The sequence below is a fragment of the Crocodylus siamensis genome, chromosome 4 (genome assembly GCF_052110815.1).
Source record: "Crocodylus siamensis isolate JL-2025a chromosome 4, ASM5211081v1, whole genome shotgun sequence".
NCBI lineage: Eukaryota > Metazoa > Chordata > Crocodylia > Crocodylidae > Crocodylus > Crocodylus siamensis.
Genome location: NC_143398.1, coordinates 96,879,270 through 96,900,534, shown reverse-complemented (window position 1 = coordinate 96,900,534; position 21,265 = coordinate 96,879,270). Strand labels below are relative to the sequence as shown.

Genomic DNA, 21,265 nt, shown 5'->3' with positions numbered 1-21,265 from the left:
AGCACTGTTGCACATTGAATCCCATGAATCTCAGCTGCTTCCCCAAGCTGCCACAGCTCCTGGTCGCAGAAATGTAGGATTGTCAGGGGTGACACTGCTCATGTGTGTTTAACACAGCGTGAGCTTTAGGCAAGAAGCTGGCCTTCTTATTTGACTGTCCCATTGGTTCCCATTAGACCAGTAAACCTCCAGTCCCTAGAGCTGCGATGAAGTCATCTTTGTTTGCTTTCTATGGGAATTGTGTCCACTGGGATTTATTAACTGACCCACTTGTCAACTGCCTCAGCAACAAAGCCAGGAACACAGCAGCCTATGAAGAGGGAACTCCCTGCTGGTCCTAAAATGTGGCTTCCCCACATCCCTGCAGGGCTGAGGCACCTTGTCAGGGCGGAGGGCCTATGTGGGAGGCTTTCACTGTCCCAGCCTGTCCTGGATGTAATCAGAGCTGTCCAGACACTAGTGCTGATGCTCTGCCAAGTTTCACAAGGGCTGAGATCATTTCAGATGGAGGCCTGAGAATTCAAGGGCTGTGCAGGTAAAGGGCAGCTCGGAGAACACGGCCCCACAGGGTGGGCGCATCACCTGCTGCGTGCTCAGCGTTTCCCCTTTTGTTCTGTAGTAACAGGGGCACCCCAGCCACAGGCACTCCAGGGCCTGCCACCGCCGAAGGAAAGGCAGGGCTCTTTACGCCACAAATGAGGTCACGGTGACAACTGCCATTCAGATGATGGTTCAGCTGTTTTCAACATCCTGTTGGTGGGACCTACATCTAAAGAGCCTTGATTTCCAATGCTAAGCCCTCCTGAGGAAGCCAGGTTTTTTCTGGATTTTTTTCTGGATGTGGAGGTGGCGGAGCAGGGATAGAGGGGATTCTTCAGCTGTCCTGAGAATGAATTGGAAAGTGGAGCTTTCCCTCTTTTTCTCTTTTCATTAAAACAGTTGTGCAAACTTCAGAAAAGCTGCTGTAACCAACACTGCAGGGCACTTTTACTTCTGTCTGTCCCCTGCACTTGATGCCCATCCCATAAGACCACCCTGTCGCACATGAACTTCAGTGACCAGCTGCAAGTAAGGAGTGATTTGAGTATTTCAGTAGGGCCTAGATGGTGAATGCTTGGCAGTTTCTGAGAACAAGGCTCCCTTAAACTATCTCAAGTTAGGCTCCCTACAAATGAGGCACCTGAAATCATGAGGCTTTTTTGAAGTTCCTGGTCCAGTTGCCTCCTTCACAGACAAGCCCAGCAAAAATCTCAAGAGTGGACTGAGATCAAGTGAGGTCCCCACTTTCCTTATATATGGTCCCTCCAGATGGCGGTGAGTATGGGACCCTTGCAGCCCTGCTGTTCATGCTGTACCTGTTCTGTGCATAAGATGACTCAAGGCTCCAGGTCTGACTGAATGGGCACCTCTTACCAAGGCAGATCTCTCTCTAGGGCCCAGAGGAAGAAGGTAGTGGGTAAGCGAGTTAAGGATCTGAGAATAAAGGCTGGGGGGCAGAGCAGTCACTGCATCCAGTTGCATGGAACAAGGATTCCCTTGTCCATTGTGCGTGGGAGGACTCTCTACTGCTGAAGTAAGATTGTCTGCCCACAACCATGGTTGCTTGGTAACCATGGGCTGAATGATGTATCAGATACTGTTGCTATGTTGCCCTTGCTGTTAGAGATCAGGAGCAAGGGAGGAACCTACCATGCGGCCTCAGTTTCTGTTTTGTTTGCATTGCTCCGTGCTTTATGCTGATATGCACCAGGCCCTGCCCCAGACATAACCAAAACACGTGCAAAGCTACATTCAGCCTCTGTCACCAAGAGTCAGGGGGAATGGACAGGGGAGCAGTGCTGTAGCAAAGGGTGGGGTGAGCAGACACACTGCTCCAGGCACCAAAGCAAAGGGGCACCAACATGCACGGCCCACCCCCAGATCTGTGCATGGGACGAGGGCAGGCTGCTGCTGTGGGCTTTGGCCCAGGCACCAAACTTCCTTGCCACAGCTCTGCAGGGGAGACGTAATACACAGGACCTTGTGACCACTCTCACACCACGGATCCTGCAGTCTCGTTCCCTTTGGTGTTGCCTGTCTGCATGTAACCCAGCGCAGCCCTGAGCTGCAAGTGGTCTTCTTTGGAGGCCTCTAGATCAACTGGCACAATGGAGAAGTCCAGTCTCTGGGGCTGCACACAGAGCTGGCAGTGAGGTTTGTGTCCACAGCTGTGTTCCAACATTACCCATCCCATCCTAGCACCCTGCCACCAAAGCCAACAGCAGGATGGGCTCTGGGGGGGGACTTCCCAAGCAGGGCTGAGATGCATGGGCAGGAGGAAAGGCAGTGTCTGTAGGAAGCTTGTACATCCTTGCCTATTGGGTGCATACACAAAAGAGTCCCAGCACTGGGGCTGACCCTCTCCCAGCAGCTTTTGTAAGGGTTGAGCTTAGTTCAGAACCTGATCATCTGGAGCTCGTCTGCCAGGCTGTAAGATGGCGGGGGCCACCCTTTTTGGCAGGCATGTCACAGGTTAGTGCTGCACCCTCCCTGAGTGCCACTTTCAATCCCTTTCTCCTGCCAGATCCACTGCTCAGCAGTCTATTTCCTGTCCTATGCTCCCTGCTTGATCTGCTGCTCTGCTATCTGCTGCTCTGCTATCTGCTCTATCTGCCATCGTACTGCCTATCTCTTCCCTAATCTGCTGTGTACCACACACAAAAGCTGCCCATGTCACTGTGGAACACTTGCTGCAGTTTGGCCACCGTCTCTGTAAGCAAAAGTGCCTACGAGAAAACAGCTTGGCGAGGGCTGCGTGGAGTGCTTCTTGCCTATCTGTCTCTACCAGTTCTCTCTCCCACCAGTCATTAGTAACAGGAACACTTTGACCACAGGCATCAAGAAAGAGGAGAGGTGCTTTATACAACAAATGTTGTTGCTGTGACAACAGCTGGTTAGGCCATGCCTCAGCTACTTGCAAAGTTGCAAGGACCCTTCTGTGCTTAGCAACACTTTCCACGGGCATTGTCCCTCCAACTAGCCAGAGGAGGAGCTGCATCTAACCTTTCTGGTCACAGGGGAGATTTGAGTGCAGGTGGGCAAGATGGAAACTGAAGCCAGAGAAAGCAGGCCCACAAGAGTGAAAGGAGGCCCATAGGGGTGAAAAGTTGTGTAGCTAGGGGAGTGGGGTGTACTTTATTAGGGTGGCCATCATACAGGACAGTTTGGTTGTCCTCTGTCCTCTATTGATATGAAACCCAACGCCTTTATGTCCTCTTCAAGAGAAAAATAGAGAACATAAAGGTGTCAGGTTTTGTATCAATAGAGGACAGAGGTCAGAGTAGCAGAAAACCAGAATGTCTTCTATGATGGCCACCATATACTTAATGTAACCCCCTTCCCCCCCCGTATATCTGTTTCTTGGGCAGCTGCAGCCTTTCCCTCCATCTGCCTGGCCACGTCCCCAACAGGAAGCAGCAGGGAGGATCCAGCTATGGAGCATCTGGCCCCTGACATTTACATCTGTAAATGTAGGTTTTAGAGAGGAGGAAAAAATGAGACACAAACCGGTTCTCTCACCAGTGTGTGTGTGTGTGTGTGCGCGCGCATGTTCTCCAGGGAGGGGTGCGTTCTCAATCTCAAGAGAAGGTTGCTGTCATCTCTGCTGCAGGGATGGGAAGGCAGCCCTGCTCTGTGCTGGCCTGGGAGGTGAGATGCAGACTGCTGGCCCCTACAAGGACAATGATCCAAATTTAGCCCTGAGCTGACACCCTGGCACTGATGAGGGTCACCCCAAGATGAACCCCCACCCCCTACCCTGCCACTGTCACAGATGCCTAGAGAGATTTGTTGTTCTGCTCCAACTGTATGAAATCTCATGTGCTGCAAAAGCCTCACTGAATAAGGCTCATCCCCTTTCTGGCCATAGGAAGAGAATACTGCTCCTCTCATCTGGTAACGCTGCTCCTATTATTACATTTGTCTGATTATGGTTGTGGAATGGAGTCAGCCAGTCTCTTTAAGAAGAGCCGACATTGGCCAGTTAATTTTCTCTGGACGGTCGTATAGAGTTGAGTCTCCCGGGGTACTACAGCCGAGTGCTGACTGTTCACATGCTGCTACTGTAGGTGCTGCCATTTCAGGCCTAGCATGCAAAAAATATGACTGTCTCCCTGTTGACCAGGGAGAAACTCATCTTCTGGAGTAAGAGTGTCTCAAAAGCTACTGATCCCTTCCTCTGTATACAGGCAGCCAGATCTCTGCCTTCAGTTGTAGCTGCTCTGCTCCTCAATCTTACTCAGTTCTGTTAGTGTATGCACTCCTCAGCTACAGCATCCCCTGATGGTCCAGTCCTCCTGCCCCACAGCACCCCTTGCTCTGCCAATGCACTTCACTTCTGCTCCACAGCCCCTGACTCTTACCCCAGTCCTGAATTCTTCTCCACAGGGAGACCTTTAGTTTCAAAGAGTTAAAGAAACTCTGATGATTTTCTAGAGGGGATAGGGTGTTTCCATAATCACATACACAGTAAATGGGCAATGAATGGGCCTCCAAGGAAGAAACAGATCATGCAGCACAGGGCAGTTCTGGTGCTCTTGGCTGAGCCATAGCAGCATGTCTTGTGATTAGAGACAAAAAAAAAAAAGACAAGCACAGCCCTAAACCACAAGAGCAGACTTGGCCAGCTGCTTGAATTCTTTGTGCTGTTTAGATGTAATTACAGTCAAGCCGTTTTACAGTGAAGTAAATTTTTCCAGAAAAAAAACCCTTTCACTCTGGGATGAATCACCCTTCTAATGGACACAATACAGAAGGGATACAAGCCATGTAGGACTGACGGGTGCACTCCATTTTGCTCACTCTAGCAAGGTTTGGGCAAGATGCAGAGAAGTGGTGAAAATTTTCACCCCTCCTCCTTGGGGATGATTGTTGGTGTGCAGTGTGCCTACAACTGCCCAGCTGCATCCCATTGTTCCTGGGAGCATCTTGCAGGGAACTGGGGCCTAAACCCCTTCCTGAGCTCCTGTGTCTGCAGCATATGATAAGGATGACCAGCAGTTGAGCAGGCACTGGTAACTCCAGTGCTAGGACCTGAGAGCAGGGCTTGGATCTCATGCAGCCTGTCTCCATCCATCATGACCATGGAAGTGGAGAAAAGCTCCTCTTCTACTTTGCATGGACTACCAGAAATTCTCTATGTCTGGCATGGGCTCTGGTCTTTCTGCCACTCAAGGTTTATCCTGCACAAAAAGGCCTAGGCACCCCTTCCCACCAATTCTCATTCCATTTATCCATTTTTCTAGTTCAGAGGGAGCCAAACATCTCGGATACTGAAACACTCTCATCACAAAACTATTTTCCACTGGCTTTGTGGCCACACACATTTGGATCTTCCCTTCAGGATCCTGTCAGGCTTTTTTGGGTAGGCGGTGTTTAGCATCCAGGAATTAAGAGAGCCCTGCCCTGATAGGCCACACAGCCTTCAAAATCCCACTAGCCTGCTCCCTCTCCTGCCTGGTATTTCTTATTGGCTGGAGAAGGGCACAATGTATCAGCTGCCCAACTATTTAAGAGCACTGGGAGTGGCAGAGTAGCTGCCCACATCTGTGTGTCAGAGCTCAGCAGCTGTAGAGTGAGAGCCTGAAGAGGGTAACACCATGTCTTGTGTGAGTAGTGGGGAGACTTGGACTAAGGGCGGTGGCCGCCAGAGGAATAGGGGATCTGGGTGCGTTGCAAAGAGCAGACCTGGGGAGGGAGGGCTGTGCCAGTAAGAAGGGATGACAGGGCATTGGCCCTGTGAGGAAGGGAGCTGTACTGTATCTTCAGGGCCCAATATACCAGGGGTTGGGTGGGGCAGGGAGGCTGCTAATATCAAATCCTAGTTGTGGGGGGCTTTCTCTGTTCTCATATGAGATTATCTTCTGCTCCCTTTCCATGCTGAAGCTCTTGTTTGACTTTGTTTGGTTTTGTTTTGTTTTGTTTTGTGTTAGGTACCTTTCTTTCTATATATCCTTTTGGTGGGCTGCTTAGATTTATTTTGAAGCCCACATAACTTCTAGCCCCTTCCCCCTCCCCACCCCAGCAGGCATCCCCAGTGCTTTTTGATCATCCCATGCCAAAAATACCCAGCTCTGTGACCAACGTCAGGCCAAAAGGCAGAAGATCTTTTTGAAGTTCCTGATTTTTAAGAGGCACCTCAAAGATGGGGGTGCTGCTGCAGCTGGGGGGAACTGTGGGGAAATGCTAAGAGGAGATGAAGCACTCACTATCCCTCCCCCACCCACCCCATCATCAATGTCCCTCACCTCCCCATCATCAATGCCTTGGAAAAATGACTAGGTTGTGTGTGTGTGTGTGTGTGTGTGTGCGGGGGGGGGGGGGCGGAGAGAGAGAAAGAGAGTCCCTGCATGTAAAAGTTGCAAAATGAGCCCTGAGCTCAGAGGCTAGGGAAAGGGGAAGCAAAATGCCTGAGCTGCTGCTCTGCAAGTTCCCTCCTTTTGGGGCCCTAGTCTTCAGTTTTTTTATGTGCTTGGGGGGAAAAGGGAATAAGTCATTTCTAACCATTCCGGAGAGGCAAATGGTGCTGAATTGACAGTCCCAGAGACAGAGGTGTTCAAATCACAGCACGGGGAGCACACATATTGGCGATAGTGGAAGCTGCTCCACCAGTGAGCTGGGCTTGGTACTCCTCTCAAAGCCCCAGTTCAGCTGGGCTGGCATATGAGGGTGTGGTCACTGCTGGCAGAGCTGCTCAGAGTTTCTCTGTCTCATGGATGTGGGGGAGTGCGCACAAGGTCTTATCTCTTCAGTGCTTTATGAAATCCATTCATGTAGGTGAAGAGCTTGGAGAGGAGCTAGGTGGGGTAAGATTGCCCCACAGTGTAGGAAGACATCAATAGGGGAGCAACTGCACTGCTAGGAGAGGAACACATGCCCCAGCCATGTGTGGCAACTCTTCAAGGGGTGCTCTGCTCTTCCTTGGGGATCTCCATTTCCCTCTCTGCCTGAAGCAATGAGCCAACCTCACCTTCCATCCTCAGCCAGGATCAGTGGTCCCCAGCTGTGTCCAGTGCCTTTGCCATGTTTCCTCCTGTCATCCTGGGAGGGTGATGGAGTCGGCTAGTGGAGGGAGCCAGAATGCTTGGGACTAACACATCTGTTTTTGAATTCTGCAGGGCTTAGTCTGCACCAATTTGGGCATCAAGCCTGGACAGCGTTTTGGTGTGAAGGGTGAAATTACACCAGGCGCCAAGAGGTAAGCCATGTCCCATGGGCATGAAGGCAGCTAAACAAGAAGGCTGTGGAGTGGTGGGAGAGAGGTGCAGTCTTGAAAGGGTTAATGCCGCAAACAGCTCTTTCCAATGAGTCATATGCATTGACATAGTTCCTAATATACACTGCAGGCTACATGGCCCCCACTCCCCGCCTCTTCTCCCCTCCCCCAGTGCATCTCCTGCCAAGAGACTGAATGGAACCAGATGTTCAATCTACTATTGCCCTCCCCTAACAGCAACCACATCCTCTAATGTGCAGGGCCAGGCAGATGGAGAGCCTCTGTGTGGTGCAGGGTCTCTGGAGATGTGCTGAGTAGGCAGGTGTGTTCACTGGCTGGAAGGGAGCAACTAAAAGGGCAGAGCACTCCTCCAGCTAAAGAGCTGCTTGGGGCCAGATACAGACGGCACCTTAATGAGGTTGCAGCCTAGGGACCCCGGGAGCAGCCTCCTTGTATGAACGTCAAAACTGAGCCATCAAACTGAGCTAGTCGATATCTCCTTTCGGTGTGTTGGCTCCATGGGGGTGGAGCTTGGCTCCCACCCTGGGAGCCGATGGTATTCCAAGAAGCAACATGCCCTGACTCTTCTCACAACAGTGTCAGAACAAAGCCTTCTGGGCTTTCCCTCCCAAAATACCACGCCTGCCTGTTGGGGCCTCAAGGGAAGGAGGGGCCCATGCAGGGAAGGAGCGTTGTTCTGTTTCAGGCAAAAATCTCTTTGGAGGAAAGGTGCTTCATTAAAGAGATGGCAATTGCTTCAACGGCCTGTGGGGTGGAGAGCAGCCATAGAGCACAGCAATTCCCAGCTGTTTGGGACAGGAAGTGAAGAATATGGCAGGCAATTGAAATACCAGGGGGATTTCAGAGTGTGGAATGTGATTTCCCAACCCAGGCAGAGCTGACTGCTGACCTTTCCTCTTGTGAAACGTGTCATGGGCACAGGTAGTCAACACTTCTGTCTGAAACACAGCACTGTGCTAGAGCAGTGGTTGATTAGTGACTCAGAGCAAAGAGCTCCCCTTACCAGTGCACCAGCCCTTCTTCCTGTGGATCCCCTGGTCCTTCTTGCAGGGCTCCTTTACCAATGATGATCAGTGGTCCTGAGCCGGAGGGAAAACCACGGGCTGTGGCAGTAAGAGGGTGTGGTGCTGCTCCAGTCTGGGGTGCATAGTGCTACCTGTCTCTCACTCGTCTCCTTTCTCTGCCAGCTTTGTAGTGAACATAGGGAAGGACCCCGCCAATATTGTGCTGCACTTCAACGCACGCTTTGATATCCATGGGGATGTGAAGACCATTGTGTGCAACTCCAAGAACAATGGGGAATGGGGCACAGAACAGAGGGAGACAACATTCCCTTTCCAGGAGGGCTCCACAGTGGAGGTGAGGTTGGGAATGACCCAGGGTTGGGACAGTGTCCTTGTGCATGAGACACATCTCAGCTTTGTCCCTAAAAGAGTGGGAGGAGGTATATTATACATCGGGTACCCAATCCCAGCCTGTCTGGGAAGGTGATCACAGCCACCTCCCACTTGTCAGGGCTATACCCCGCCAGAGTTATGACTGGCAAAGGAGATTGCAGCTTTCCCATTTCCATCTCTCTTCAAAGAACCCTGCTCCTGGACTAGGGCAGTGGGAGAAGAAGGTGAAGAGATGGACATATAGCATGCCCTGGCCAATGTGTCCTCTGACTCTTTTGTGTTCACCCTTTGCAGATTTTCTTTGTTCATGACAAAAACGAACTGACTGTTCAGTTGCCAGGCCACCAATTCAAGTTCCCTAACCGACTGGGACTCCAGGCCATCGACTACCTGTCTGAAGAGGGTGACTTCAAACTCAAATCCCTCCAAATGGAATAATTCCATTCTCATCCCACACCAAAGGTCTCCAAAGAGATATTTAAAATGAAATAAATAAATGCCACTGAGTCTGATGTCTCAAACCTCATGGCTAGCTCTTTCTTATGTCTGACATACTACCTACAGCACTTAATTTTCTTTCCTGGGTCTGTTACTTCTGGGGTGCTTGCCAGACCTGGTATCTGACAGGAGAAGGGAGAGGAGATAGCTTCTGTTCCTCTGCTAGGCATCTCCTGGGAGGGCTGGAGGAGGAAGCACAGAGCTTCTCAAGGTGGGAGGAATAGTGTGAACAGGGTATTCGCTGATAAAGTAACCAGACCGTTCTTCTGGAACATCATGGGTGTGCATGGCACCTACTGACCGCAAAGGCAGGTCTCTGTTGGATTCAGTCTCTTGCACAAGACCCTCTGCTCTCAACTTGTAGCTTCTCATCTCCTGTGAATGAAAAGGGCCCAAGAAATCTGTCTGTGCTCTGAATGTACTTTACAACACATTGTAAGACTAATCATCCCCAATCAAGAGGCCCACACATTGGACAGGAACAGCACTGAATGATTATATGCAGAGCTGGGTGGAGGCACAGGAGAGGGGAGGGCACTGAGTTACCCTTCTGCTGACAGGCCTTCTGTAAAGGCATATCTCAGTCACACACTGCTCAGCCTCCTACTATCTCCCAGGATAGCCAGGAGCTCTGTTCATGTTGCAGTAGGGTGACCAGCAGGGTAATGCCTCTCTGCCAAGCATACTTGCTAATGAAGCAATTCACATGCTGTCCCTGCTTACTGAGGACCCAAACCATGAAACAGATTACAGTAGGGCCTCCCTCTGCCACCTTGCTTGCAGCGTAGTAACTGTAGGGGCAAAAACAGACTGAGGCCTGCTGGCTTTTGTATATAGAACCTGGTGCCAGGTGGGGAAATGAGAGTCCAAACACTGGGCTCCAATTCATTTCCCTGTCTGGCACAAACGGGGTCTGAACTGCTGGCTTCTCTTCACGGACGGGGGAGCGGCACATGTCACCTGTGTTACAGCATGACACTTCTACCACAGCCCGCTGCTGCTCCAGCCCCGCCTCAAAGCAAACTACACAGGGGGAGAGCAAGGACGCCTGCTCTTGGCCACGTAAAGCCTGGTGCTCTATGAACTGTGTCAATTGTGAGGCCTGTGGCAGGCAAGCTGTGTTCTCAGTGTCCCTACATAATGCGAAATGCAAATGAGCCTGTGCGCCTGTCTCAGTCCAGTCACAGGTTGGTGTGACTCTGCCACTCCTGTCTCTTCTCCCTGCTACTGTGTCCTCCCCTGCTGCATAATTCAGGGATGAAGCATATTACAGTCACATAGTACATTCCTCTCCCTGTTGTGGGTAACCCTCCCCTCTGGGCTGAGGCAGGCTGCTCTATACCACCCTACCGCTAGCTTCAGCTGGGTCTGTGCTGCATCAGGAGCAGGGGTTCAGTATCCCTAATACCCATAGGAAGGAGAAACACAAGTAGCTTGGAAGGGAAAAGGCAGAGTTTCCCTTACTATATTCATACTAAGCAAGGCCAGACTGAAGTCATCCACAGCCCACCCTCAAAGCATGTCCCAGTATCACAGCTGTGCCCCTAACAGGGACTGCAGTGGCAGGGGCTGCTCACATGAAAGCTGGGATGGGGCCCAGTCTCTGGGCAGGGGACACCTCGCTCTTTCCAGACTATCATCACTCTTTGACACGCTGGAGTGCATCCAAGAAGAGGCAGCACTTGGATTTCAGCTACCTGGGCAGAGGACTCTGGGAGAGAGAGGAAGATGCTTTCAGCCTGCCTCTGATGGGTGTTGGTAGTGAGGCTCCCTACTTGTAGACTTCTTTGCTGGGCTGGTGTGGCTATCAAGAGTGCCAGGCCTCCACCCCATGAAGCGAAATGAGGCTGTTCCCACTCCTTCTGAGCCGTTGTTTTAGGCTCTCTCGGGTGCTTGCTCAACTTTGCTCATGTTTGCAAGGGGATTTGCACGAAAGTGGGACTTATTTTTAAATAAAAGCTAAGATTCTAATGATCCCATGTGATTCCAACAGCCAGGGCTCTAGACAGGGCCCTTAATCCAGCCCTGTTGCTAAATTGGGCAGCTGTTAGAAATGAGCCTAATAGAATGAGAATTTGGAGTGACTCACTGCTGTTCTGAGTTTACAAGGGCGCAGCCTGCTCTCAGAGCACAGAAAGGATGCTTTCCTGCTAGAGACAGTATTACCACATAATTTAGCTGTGCCAGTGCTTTCTGCTCTCAGTACTGGCTCACTTCTTCATAGGAGGAGGGAAGCCAGGTACATACAGAGGGATGAGGCTGAGGAAGGAACCCAGTTCTCTTTCTTGCTACCAGAGACAGGGACAGGTCCCAAGACAGGACCCATTTTAACAATTTCCATGCCCTACCCCCAGCCCTTCCTCCTGCCTATGAGTTTGTGCACAGGGAAGCATCCTTTGAGGGGAACCAAGGGAGGGAACAGGGAGTTTCAATGGACTTTGAATAAGCCAATGCTCAGGTGAAGATTATCAGTATAGCTCAATAAGAAAGCAAAAGACACTGCAGGCACTAGAGAAGGCAGAGCTGTATTTATTTCATATTCCACATGAGACTAATAAGCATCAATAGAAAGCTGCATTAAGCCCCAGTTGAAACTGCTTGCAGAGTTTAATTGCCAGGGGCTTCCCTCTGCTTTCCTTTCTCAAGCCCCCGGCCTATGTTGGGCAGTCCGTCAGAGGCACCAGGCATGCCTTCAATTAGGACCCTGCCTTGCTTCCCTCTCCGGAAGAGGATTCTCTCACCTGCCTGCCTCTCCCCTCGGTGGGCCAGGTATTCGCGGTAGTTCCTGGTGAGCAGGGTGTAGAGGAAGGGGTTGATGCAGCTGTTACCATAGGTCAGGCAGGTCACGCCAAAGTTAAGGTATGCCTGAGCAGTAGGGCTGATCCCGAGGCCCTCAGCCCCATAGAGCTTGGCTAGCTGCCAGGCCCAGAAAGGGACAAAGCAGGACCAGTAGGCTGCAATGATGCTGAAGATCCTGGAGAAAAGCTTCTGCTTGGAGGCCCGGCCCATTGCCCGTGGCTGTGTCTCTACCACTGAAGCCCAGTAGGCTCTGGCGAGGTGGAAGTAGACAAAGCCCAGGATCAAGCCGGGACCCAGGATGCTTGTGGTGAAGAGCACCGTGAGATAAATGCGAAAGGCTTCAGGTGTCCAGGTGGGGAAGCAGATCCGCTTCTTGTGGCTGCTGCTGTCCCTCAGTTGGATCATGACCATCATGGGTACAGTGAGCAAGAGTGACAGAAGCCAGAGGGCCAAGCTAGTGAGTCTGCGATAGCTGTTTGCAGCCCACCTGGCCCTCAGTGGCCTGGTTACTGCCCAGTATCTCTCCAGGCTCATGGCAGTCAGCATGAAGATGCTGGCATGCATGGTGAGGAGGTCCAGGCTGAGCAAGAGCCTGCAACCCACATCCCCAAAGAACCAGTCATGGGCGAAATATGTGCACACCACAAAGGGGATGGTGGAGAGGTAAAGGAGGTCAGCCAGGGCCAGGTTGATCACGTAGACGCCCAGAGAGCCAGCTGAGCGGCCAGAGATGCCACTGGATGCCACCACCAGCGTGTAAATGTTCCCCATCATCCCAAAGAGGCACATGACTGTCAGGATTGTGCCCAGTAGGCCAGTGACTGGGCTGTCCTCCCCAAGACCACCATCATCGCTGCTGTCATCGGAGAAGTTGCCACACTGGGCTTCCTCTCCAGTTTCTGATGCCATCAGGCCAGGGTCAAAACATGCATTCCAGCTGTGCAAGCAGTTACAGCCCAAGCAGTCACTAATGCATTTCCTCCTTGGCTTGCCTGGACCTCTTATCAGCTTAGACCAGGCAGCAGCAAGGGAAGGAGGATGTAATGCAGAAAGACCTGGGCTAACACCAAAATAGTCATGGAGAGCCCACTTCCCACATTGAACAATACAGCCTATCAGACTTCCCTAGTCCTTTACAAACCCTGCTCAGCAGCACACCTTACCAGCTCTCAGAGAACCAAGGAGCTGAGAAGGGGAGTGGCACTTCAGATCCATGACAGTCAAACACTCTGCCTTGTCTGATAATGAGGCAATATCTCCTGTCTTCACCACCTGCTCTCTCTGTCCTTTCTTCCTCAGTGACCCACAGAGACCAACAGAAGTTTCTCCCATGGGCATGCAGATTTCTCTTTCTTCCAGGTGTCTCCTTCCTCAGAGCTTGGACAGGGACACAGAAGAATTATGCTCCCTCTCAGCTATCCTCCAGAGTCTTCTTCCCTTCTGAAGGGAGGACTTGTCTAACTCACAGCTTAACACACAAGTGTCAAAGCACTTCAAGTTTGTATTGGACTCTCAGCCACCAGCTGAGGAATGGCATTGGCTTCCTTCCCCCTCGTCCACCCTTTCAGTCTTTCTCTGTTTCTTTCTCTTTCTCTTTTCTCCTTTCTTTCTTTCTTTCCTCTCTTTTAAGTCTACTTCTAATTTCCACCCCCAGAACCTTGTAGGAAGGGTTTTGATGCTTCATCTCCTTGGTTTAATGGGAGAGTTAGCACAGGAAATGTATTATCAGGGGAACTGACACACTGCTCTCCTGCCCCAAGCTGGGTGGGGAAGGGCATAAGAAGAGAGAAAGGTATGCTGCTCCCCTCTGCAAGTGGGACATAGTGGACTGGACAATCCTAGGCAAGGAAGATGGGTTTTAGTAATTGCAGTACCTGCTTTGCTAACTAGTGTTGCCATGTTTGCACCATCAGCAGTCACAAAAAAAAAAGCTGGTCACTTTAGACTCACTGGGCACATCTACACAAGGCATTTACTGCACAGTAGACTAATCAGCTGCGCAGTAAACATCTTGGTGTCTACATGTGCGCTTCTATTAGGCTGCAGTAAATTAATATATTCCACAGCAAGATAGTACTTATAAATACAAGTACTATCCTGCTGCAAAGTAAAAAACTCTGCAACAGGGTCTATAGATGCTGCTCCGGCTGGCTGGGACACAAGTGCGCTTCAGTGCAGGGCATGCCTGGCAGCTAACCCTGCGCTGAAGCACCCTCATGCCCCAGTCACGCCCTCTGCAGTACATTGATCTGGGGAGAGCAGCTCCAGGCTGGCAGATTGACCGCTGGTGCCCCCGTGCCAGCTGAGGTTGCTCTGACCCGGTTCAGTACGATGCGATCCTGGGCAGACATGCAAATAGCAATAAACTCAAGAGTTTATCGCCCCAGAGTTTATTGCTCTCAGACGCATGTTCGAATTAATTGCAGTTGTAGATGCACCCACAAAAACGCAAATTACATCTCCCTTAGCCTTCAATTCTGTCTTCTCAAAAGCTGGCAATGGGATATATGTGCACCACTACCCCCTAGTGGTGTGGGATGGACCCACTAGTCTAGATACCAGTGATAGCTTCCTTTTGCTAGCTGAGCTATAGAAACTGAGACTTTGGGCGCAAGGTGAATGGGACTGTGTCCCCCCCCCCCACTTGCTATTACCTATTACTGACCTTCCTGCACCCATTTCCTTTGTCCAGACATGTGTCTTGCAAGCTCAGTAGTGCAGGGCAGCCATGCTGTGAAGTTGCAGACAAATCTTGTGTTTGCATAGTTCAGGGAGAAGTGTAACCTTGTGTAATAAATGCACCACTGGAAAGACTCAACAGGGATCCTGGTTTTCTCTGTTTAGGAATAGCAAATTTTCTGATAAAGCCCCCCAAATTTTCTGATTTAAAAAAACAAAATCCTGCTTTTCTGTGATTAAAATGAAATGCCACTAAATATATAGGTATCAATTGAACACAATGTTTTATCGATATATTTACAATTTTGAAGCAAATTGGAGCCTACCAGTGCCTTAGTCATTATAATAAAATACATTCTAAATATTTATATATTTTGGTGATTGATTTTGGCTTTTTTATCATAAAAAATCATAGCTCCCCCTACCCCCTTCACTCACCAGGATGTAGGTCCAGCTGCAGCAGCCCTCTCTCCGACCCTACTTTGGGGCACTGAGCAGCTCTAATATGCTGGTGCCCTGCCCATGCCCATGCCATTGCCCTTCACTCCCAACCCACAGCCCCCTGATCCTGTCAGCGCTCCCCACTCCTCACCCACCACCCCCAGCCCTGCTGGTGCCCTCACTCGCGACCTGCAGCCCCCTGCCCCTCAGTTGCCAGGGCTACAGGACAAGGGCCAGGGCCAGAAGCCCCTTGCTCCCCACCCCCAGCAGCATCTGAGCCCTGGCTACTGCCTGCAGGAGGTGGCAGACCCCAAGTCCCCCTCCCCACGTGGGGGGCATGGCTGGAGCGGAGCCTGGGTGAGGGGGATATGGGCTGTCCATTGTGGCCTTGGGGCTCCTTGGCCTGCTGCCCTCCCCCTTAGGGGCCTCCTCAGCAGAGTGGGGGACGGAGGCTCGGTGCTGCTGCCAAAAGCCCCATACCAGCCACATTCTCATGGTAAGGCGGCCCCTGCCTGCCTAGCAGTAGCAGGGTGCACAACTCTGTGCTGCCACCCCCACCCTGCCTGCGACCCCCCCCCCCAAAGTAGTCAGCCCCAGCCATAGCCAGCCTACCAGAGGCATGACACGGATGGGCACCCGCCGCACCCCGAGGGTCCCCTCGGGCTCTGCGGCCCCCCCATCGGGCACCTCAGAGATGGCCACCCAGACGGAGCCCATGGTCCTGGGCTCCACGCAGACGGAGCCCCTGGCTCTTGGCTGCAGGGGCTGCCTGTCCCTTTTTCAGGCTCTGGGGCCTGGGAGCATGGCCACTTCCCCTTGCGGGGTCTGCTCCCTACTGGGGTCTCTGGCGCGCCAGCTGGAGGAGCTCCAGGCCACAGTCCAGAGACTGCGTGCCATCAGGGACTGCGAGCAGGAGATAGACTCCTACTGCCAGGCCATTCTCCCCCCGGAGCCGCAGGGGAGAGCTCCGTCTCCCTCCGCAACTAAGAAGGACTCTGGGACCTCCCGCTCTGCCCAGTCAGGGGCATGGACCGAGGTGGTCAAGGGCCCCAAGGCCCGCCACACCAAGGCCCCTGCCCCGCCGGAGCTTAGCAACAGGTTCGCACCTCTTGCAGCCCCAGCAGAGCCTCCTCAGTTGCCAGCTCCCGCAGGCAACCCAGGCTCAACCGCAGCTACTGCCCCCGCTCTCCCCAAGACAAAGCGAAAGGTGTTTGTTGTGGGAGACTCCATCCTGCGGGGCACTGAGGGGCCAACCTGCCCCCCCGACCCCTTAGCCCGGGAAGTCTGCTGCTTCCCGGGGGCCTGCATCCGAGACATTGCGGAGAGGATCCCGCAGCTCCTTCGGCCCACAGACCACTACCCCACGCTCCTTATTCACGTGGGCACCAATGACACGGCTCGGAGCACCCCCAGCCAGGTCATGAGGCGCTACAGGGAGTTGGGAGCAGGGCTTAGGGGTCTAGCAGCTCAGGTGGTGTTTTCCTCGATCCTCCCAGTCTCGGGCTATGGGCTGAGGAGGGAGAGGAGGATCCACGCTGTGAACCAAAGACTGCGGCGCTGGTGTCATCGGGAAGGCTTTGGCTTCCATGACCACAGCCCACTCTTTGGCGAGAGAGGCAGTGAGCTGCTGGGAAGAGATGGCCTCCACCTCTCTCCCCTGGGGAGGAGGCTCTTCTCAGCCAGGCTGGCTGACCTGCTCCACCGGGCTTTAAACTAAGCCTGCTGGGGGATGGGGGGACTACTGCCACTGCTGGCCCGCTGAGCGACCCTTGCAAAGCCAGCGGACCAAGGCACTTAAGGGAGCCCACCCCTGCCCCAGCCCTGGCACAATCTGTGGGCAAGGCAAGAGCCCCCAAGGGCACACTTGCCTGCCTGTACACTAATGCCAGGAGCCTGGGTAACAAGCAGGACGAGCTTGTCCTCCTGCTCAGTGCAAAGAATTATGACGTCATTGGGATAACGGAGACCCGGTGGGACTCCACCCATGACTGGACCACGGCTACAGAGGGCTATACACTGTACAGGAAGGATCGTATTGACAAAAGGGGCGGGGGTGTAGCTCTCTATGTGAAGGAAAGCTACATGTCCCTGCAAGCTGATGTTGGCGACCGGCATGGACAGCTAGACACCCTCTGGGTAAAAATTCATGGGGAATACGGCACAGGGGACACAACAGTGGGAGTCTACTACAGACCTCCCACTCAAAGTCCTGAGCTTGACCAGGAGTTCGCCCAGGAACTGACTGAGGCCGCTTGCTCCAGGACCTTGGTTGTCATGGGTGACTTCAGTTACCTGGACATCTCGTGGGAAGATCACTCAGCAAAATCCGAGCGGTCGCAAAGCTTTCTCTCGTGCGTGGATGACCTCTACCTGACTCAAGAAGTCTATGGGCCAACGAGAGACAAAGCGCTGCTCGACCTGGTACTGGCTACGGGGGACGACCTAATCGGCGACCTAGTGATCGATGGGAAGCAGGGTGACAGCAACCACGAGCTGATCATCTTCACCATCCATCGTAAAGCTGGCAAGTCAGTCAGCAACACAGAAGTCCTTGACTTCAGAAAAGCCGACTTTGACAAGCTCAAGAGGCTTGTCGGTCAGGCCCTCAGGGACCGTGACCCCAGGGAGATGGGAGTTCGAGAAGAGTGGTTGCTTCTCAAGGAAGTGATCCTCAGTGCACAAGCTAAATCTATTCCAACACGGAGGAAAGGCAGCAAGAAGGCACAGCAGCGCTCCTGGCTCTCCAGGGACCTAGCGGACCTCCTGCGGCTAAAAAGGAAAACCTACAAAGGATGGAGGATGGGATTCACCTCCAAGGAGGATTATTCTGCGCTGGTCCGGTCCTGCAGGGACCAAACCAGGAAAGCCAAGGCTGCAACTGAACTCCAACTAGCTTCAAGCATCAAGGACAACAAAAAGTCCTTTTTCAGATATGTGGGGAGCCGGAGGAAAAGCAAGGGCAATGTTGGACCCCTGCTAAACCAGATGGGGCAACTGACAACTGACGCCCAGGAAAAAGCCAACCTATTAAATAGGTACTTTGCGTCAGTCTTTCATCAGTCCCATGGGACACCCATGCCTGCTGTGGGACAGGGAGATCCGGGTGAGGGGGATCCCCTACCCTCCATCAATGCTGACCTCATGAAGGAACACCTTGAGAAGCTGGATACCTTCAAGTCAGCCGGCCCTGACAATCTGCACCCCAGGGTACTCAGGGAGATGGAGAGCGTCATAGCCCAGCCCCTGGCACGGATCTTTGAAAACTCCTGGTGCTCTGGTGTAGTGCCCGAAGACTGGAAGAAGGCCAATGTGGTGCCGATCTTCAAGAAAGGGAGGAGAGTGGATCCGGCTAACTACAGGCCCATTAGCCTGACTTCTGTCCTGGGGAAGATCTTAGAAAAGTTTATTAACGAGGCCATCCTTGAGGGACTGGCCCAGGCTAACATCCTAAGGGATAGCTAGCACGGGTTTGTTGCAGGTAGGTCTTGTTTGACCAATCTCATTTCTTTCTATGACCAGGTGACCTATCACCTGGACAAGGGAGAAGAGATTGATGTCATATATCTTGACTTCAAAAAAGCTTTTGATCTGGTATCCCATGATCACTCCTTGGCCAAACTGGCCAGTTGTGGCCTTGGCTCCACCACGATCCGCTGGCTGGGAAACTGGCTCCGTGATCGGACCCAGAGGGTTGTAATTGACGGCAGTCACTCATCGTGGTGCCCTGTGATCAGTGGGGTCCCTCAAGGCTCTGTTCTTGGACCCATACTGTTCAACATCTTCATTAATGATGTGGACATTGGAGTCAGGAGTGGAGTGGCCAAGTTCGCCGATGACACCAAACTTTGGGGCAAAGCATCCACGCCAGAAGATAAGCGGGTGATCCAGGCTAACCTGGACAAGCTCAGCAAATGGGCAGACGAGAACCTGATGGTGTTTAACACCAAAAAATGCAAGGTTCTCCACCTTGGGAGGAAAAACCTGCAGCACCCTTATAGGCTCGGCAGTGCTACGTTGGATAGCACTACAGAAGAAAGAGACTTGGGGGTCATCATTGACCACAAGATGAACATGAGCCTGCAATGCGATGCTGCGGCTAGTAAAGCGACCAAAACACTGGCTTGCATCCATAGATGCTTCTTGAGCAAATCCCGGGACGTCATTCTCCCCTTGTACTCGGCCTTGGTGAGGCCGCAGCTGGAGTACTGCATCCAGTTTTGGGATTCACAATTCAAAAAGGATGTGGAGAAGCTTGAGAGAGTCCAGAGGAGAGCCACGCGCATGATCAGAGGTCAGGAAAACAGATCTTACGATGACAGGCTGAGAGCCATGGGACTCTTTAGCCTGGAAAAGCGCAGGCTCAGGGGTGATCTGATGGCCACCTATAAGTTTATCAAGGGTGACCACCAGGATCTGGGGGAACGTCTGTTCACCAGAGCGCCCCAAGGGATGACAAGGTCGAACGGTCACAAACTCCTGCAAGACCGTTTCAGGCTGGACATAAGGAAGAATTTCTTTACTGTCCGAGCCCCCAAGGTCTGGAACAGTCTGCCAGCGGAGGTGGTTCAAGCACCTACACTGAATACCTTCAAGAGTAAATTGGATGCTTATCTTGCTGGGATCCTATGACCCCAGCTGACTTCCTGCCCTTTGGGCAGGGGGCTGGACTCGATGATCTCCCGAGGTCCCTTCCAGCCCTGATGTCTATGAAATCTATGAAACCCCACCCCACCCACAACGCTGGGGCCCATGTACCTCCCCCCATACCTCCCTTCCCAGGAGTGTGCATAGTGGCAGGGAACCAGCCACCCCCACCACATGAGATGCCCCTGGCTCCCTCCCGCTCCCCAGCTGGGCCCTGCTGTCGCGCATTCCCACACTGCCCCTAGCCTCATGCACCCTCCAGCCCCAGCCCTGCCCTACTCCCTCCCTCACTATGGGGGTCTCAATCCGTTCCCCCCACCACATAGATTTACCTGGAGGGAGCTGCACGCGGTGCTCTCCATGCTGCCTGGCAACCACATGCACATGAGTGTGCACATGCACGTGGTACCCACTGCCTCCAATTGCCCTCCTCCTGCTCTCCCCAGCCCCAAGCAGCCTCTTGCAGGATGAAACTGCCAGCCTTCAAGCAGAAACCCACCTTTTCCCACTTTATTCTCCTTTACAGGAGAAAATCCATGTTTTTCTCCTTAAAAAGGAAAATCTGTGTTTTTCTTTGGCAAACAGAAAACCCAGATCCATACCATCATGATGCACTGTTTTCCATCAATTATATATATAGCTTGGCTGCTGTGAAGCTAAATGCCCCTTAATCATCTCTCTTCTGATACTGATACTACCACAGGAATAAAGATATAAAAGAGCAGGAGAGGAAAGCATTCTACATAGGTTTTTATATGTTACTTTTGTTACCCTAGTTACCTGGGCATCTTCCAAAGGGATGTAACTATTCCCTGCCCTGTACGGGTCATCCTCACCCAAGGGGTAGAGCTGCATGTGGACCAGTGTTTTGGTAGGGCTTATTTTTTCTTTTATTGTTGAAGGCACTGCTCTGCACTTACCAACAGAGAAAGCAAGTTACAGGATGGGCGCCATGCCCAGGAGTTGGAGGTGCTGAGGTCTGCAGTGGCCCTTAGGTCAAGTCATTTCACAGACTGGCTCCAGCCCTTGTAAAAGCTCTGTGGCCTCCCCAGACAAACTCAGGCCCCCATTGTGCCTGAGCAGTGGAGTGTCGCCCACAGCTTTCAATCCAAAGAACCATGCAGATGATAGGTCATGGTGCTCCCAACCCACAGGCCTAAAGGGATCCTGAGAGGGGCAAAGGGAAAAGAAGACATGACTTTATCCTAGGAGTGGGCAATTATTTGGAGGGCCACTTAGGGAGTTTTGATGGGCTGAACCAGTACTCCCTCTCTCCCCACTCCCTGCAACAGTTCACCAAAACTCTCTCTAAGTGGCTCTTCTCCAGGGCCTGGCCCTGTGCTATCACCACTCGGTGATCTCAGGGTCTCCATGGAGACTGGCTCAGGACCCATAGCAACAAGGTGTGCTCAGCCTGGTGGATGGGATGAGGCCATAGGCAGGCAGGGAGCAGCATCCAGGAGCCAGATGGGTGGCCAGGGCTGGGGCTGGGATCAAGATCACAGGGCAGTGACAGCACGGGGCCAAGGCCTGG

General features: G+C 52.5%; 2 protein-coding genes across 2 annotated transcripts; one reads left to right on the top strand and one right to left on the bottom strand.

Moving 5' to 3' along the window:
- The first annotated feature begins 5,492 nt into the window (after positions 1–5,492).
- LGALS1 (galectin 1) lies at positions 5,493–9,191 on the top strand. Its single transcript, XM_090041075.1, has 4 exons — positions 5,493–5,645; positions 7,155–7,234; positions 8,461–8,632; positions 8,965–9,191. Exons 1-4 carry the CDS (start codon positions 5,637–5,639, stop codon positions 9,106–9,108), a joined length of 405 nt encoding a protein of 134 aa, XP_089897201.1. The 5' UTR covers positions 5,493–5,636; the 3' UTR covers positions 9,109–9,191.
- Positions 9,192–11,680: 2,489 nt separating this feature from the next.
- Positions 11,681–15,617, bottom strand: LOC149866180 (urotensin-2 receptor-like). Its single transcript, XM_090041074.1, has one exon. It carries the CDS (start codon positions 12,874–12,876, stop codon positions 11,776–11,778), a length of 1,101 nt encoding a protein of 366 aa, XP_089897200.1. The 5' UTR covers positions 12,877–15,617; the 3' UTR covers positions 11,681–11,775.
- Between the last annotated feature and the right edge of the window lie 5,648 nt (positions 15,618–21,265).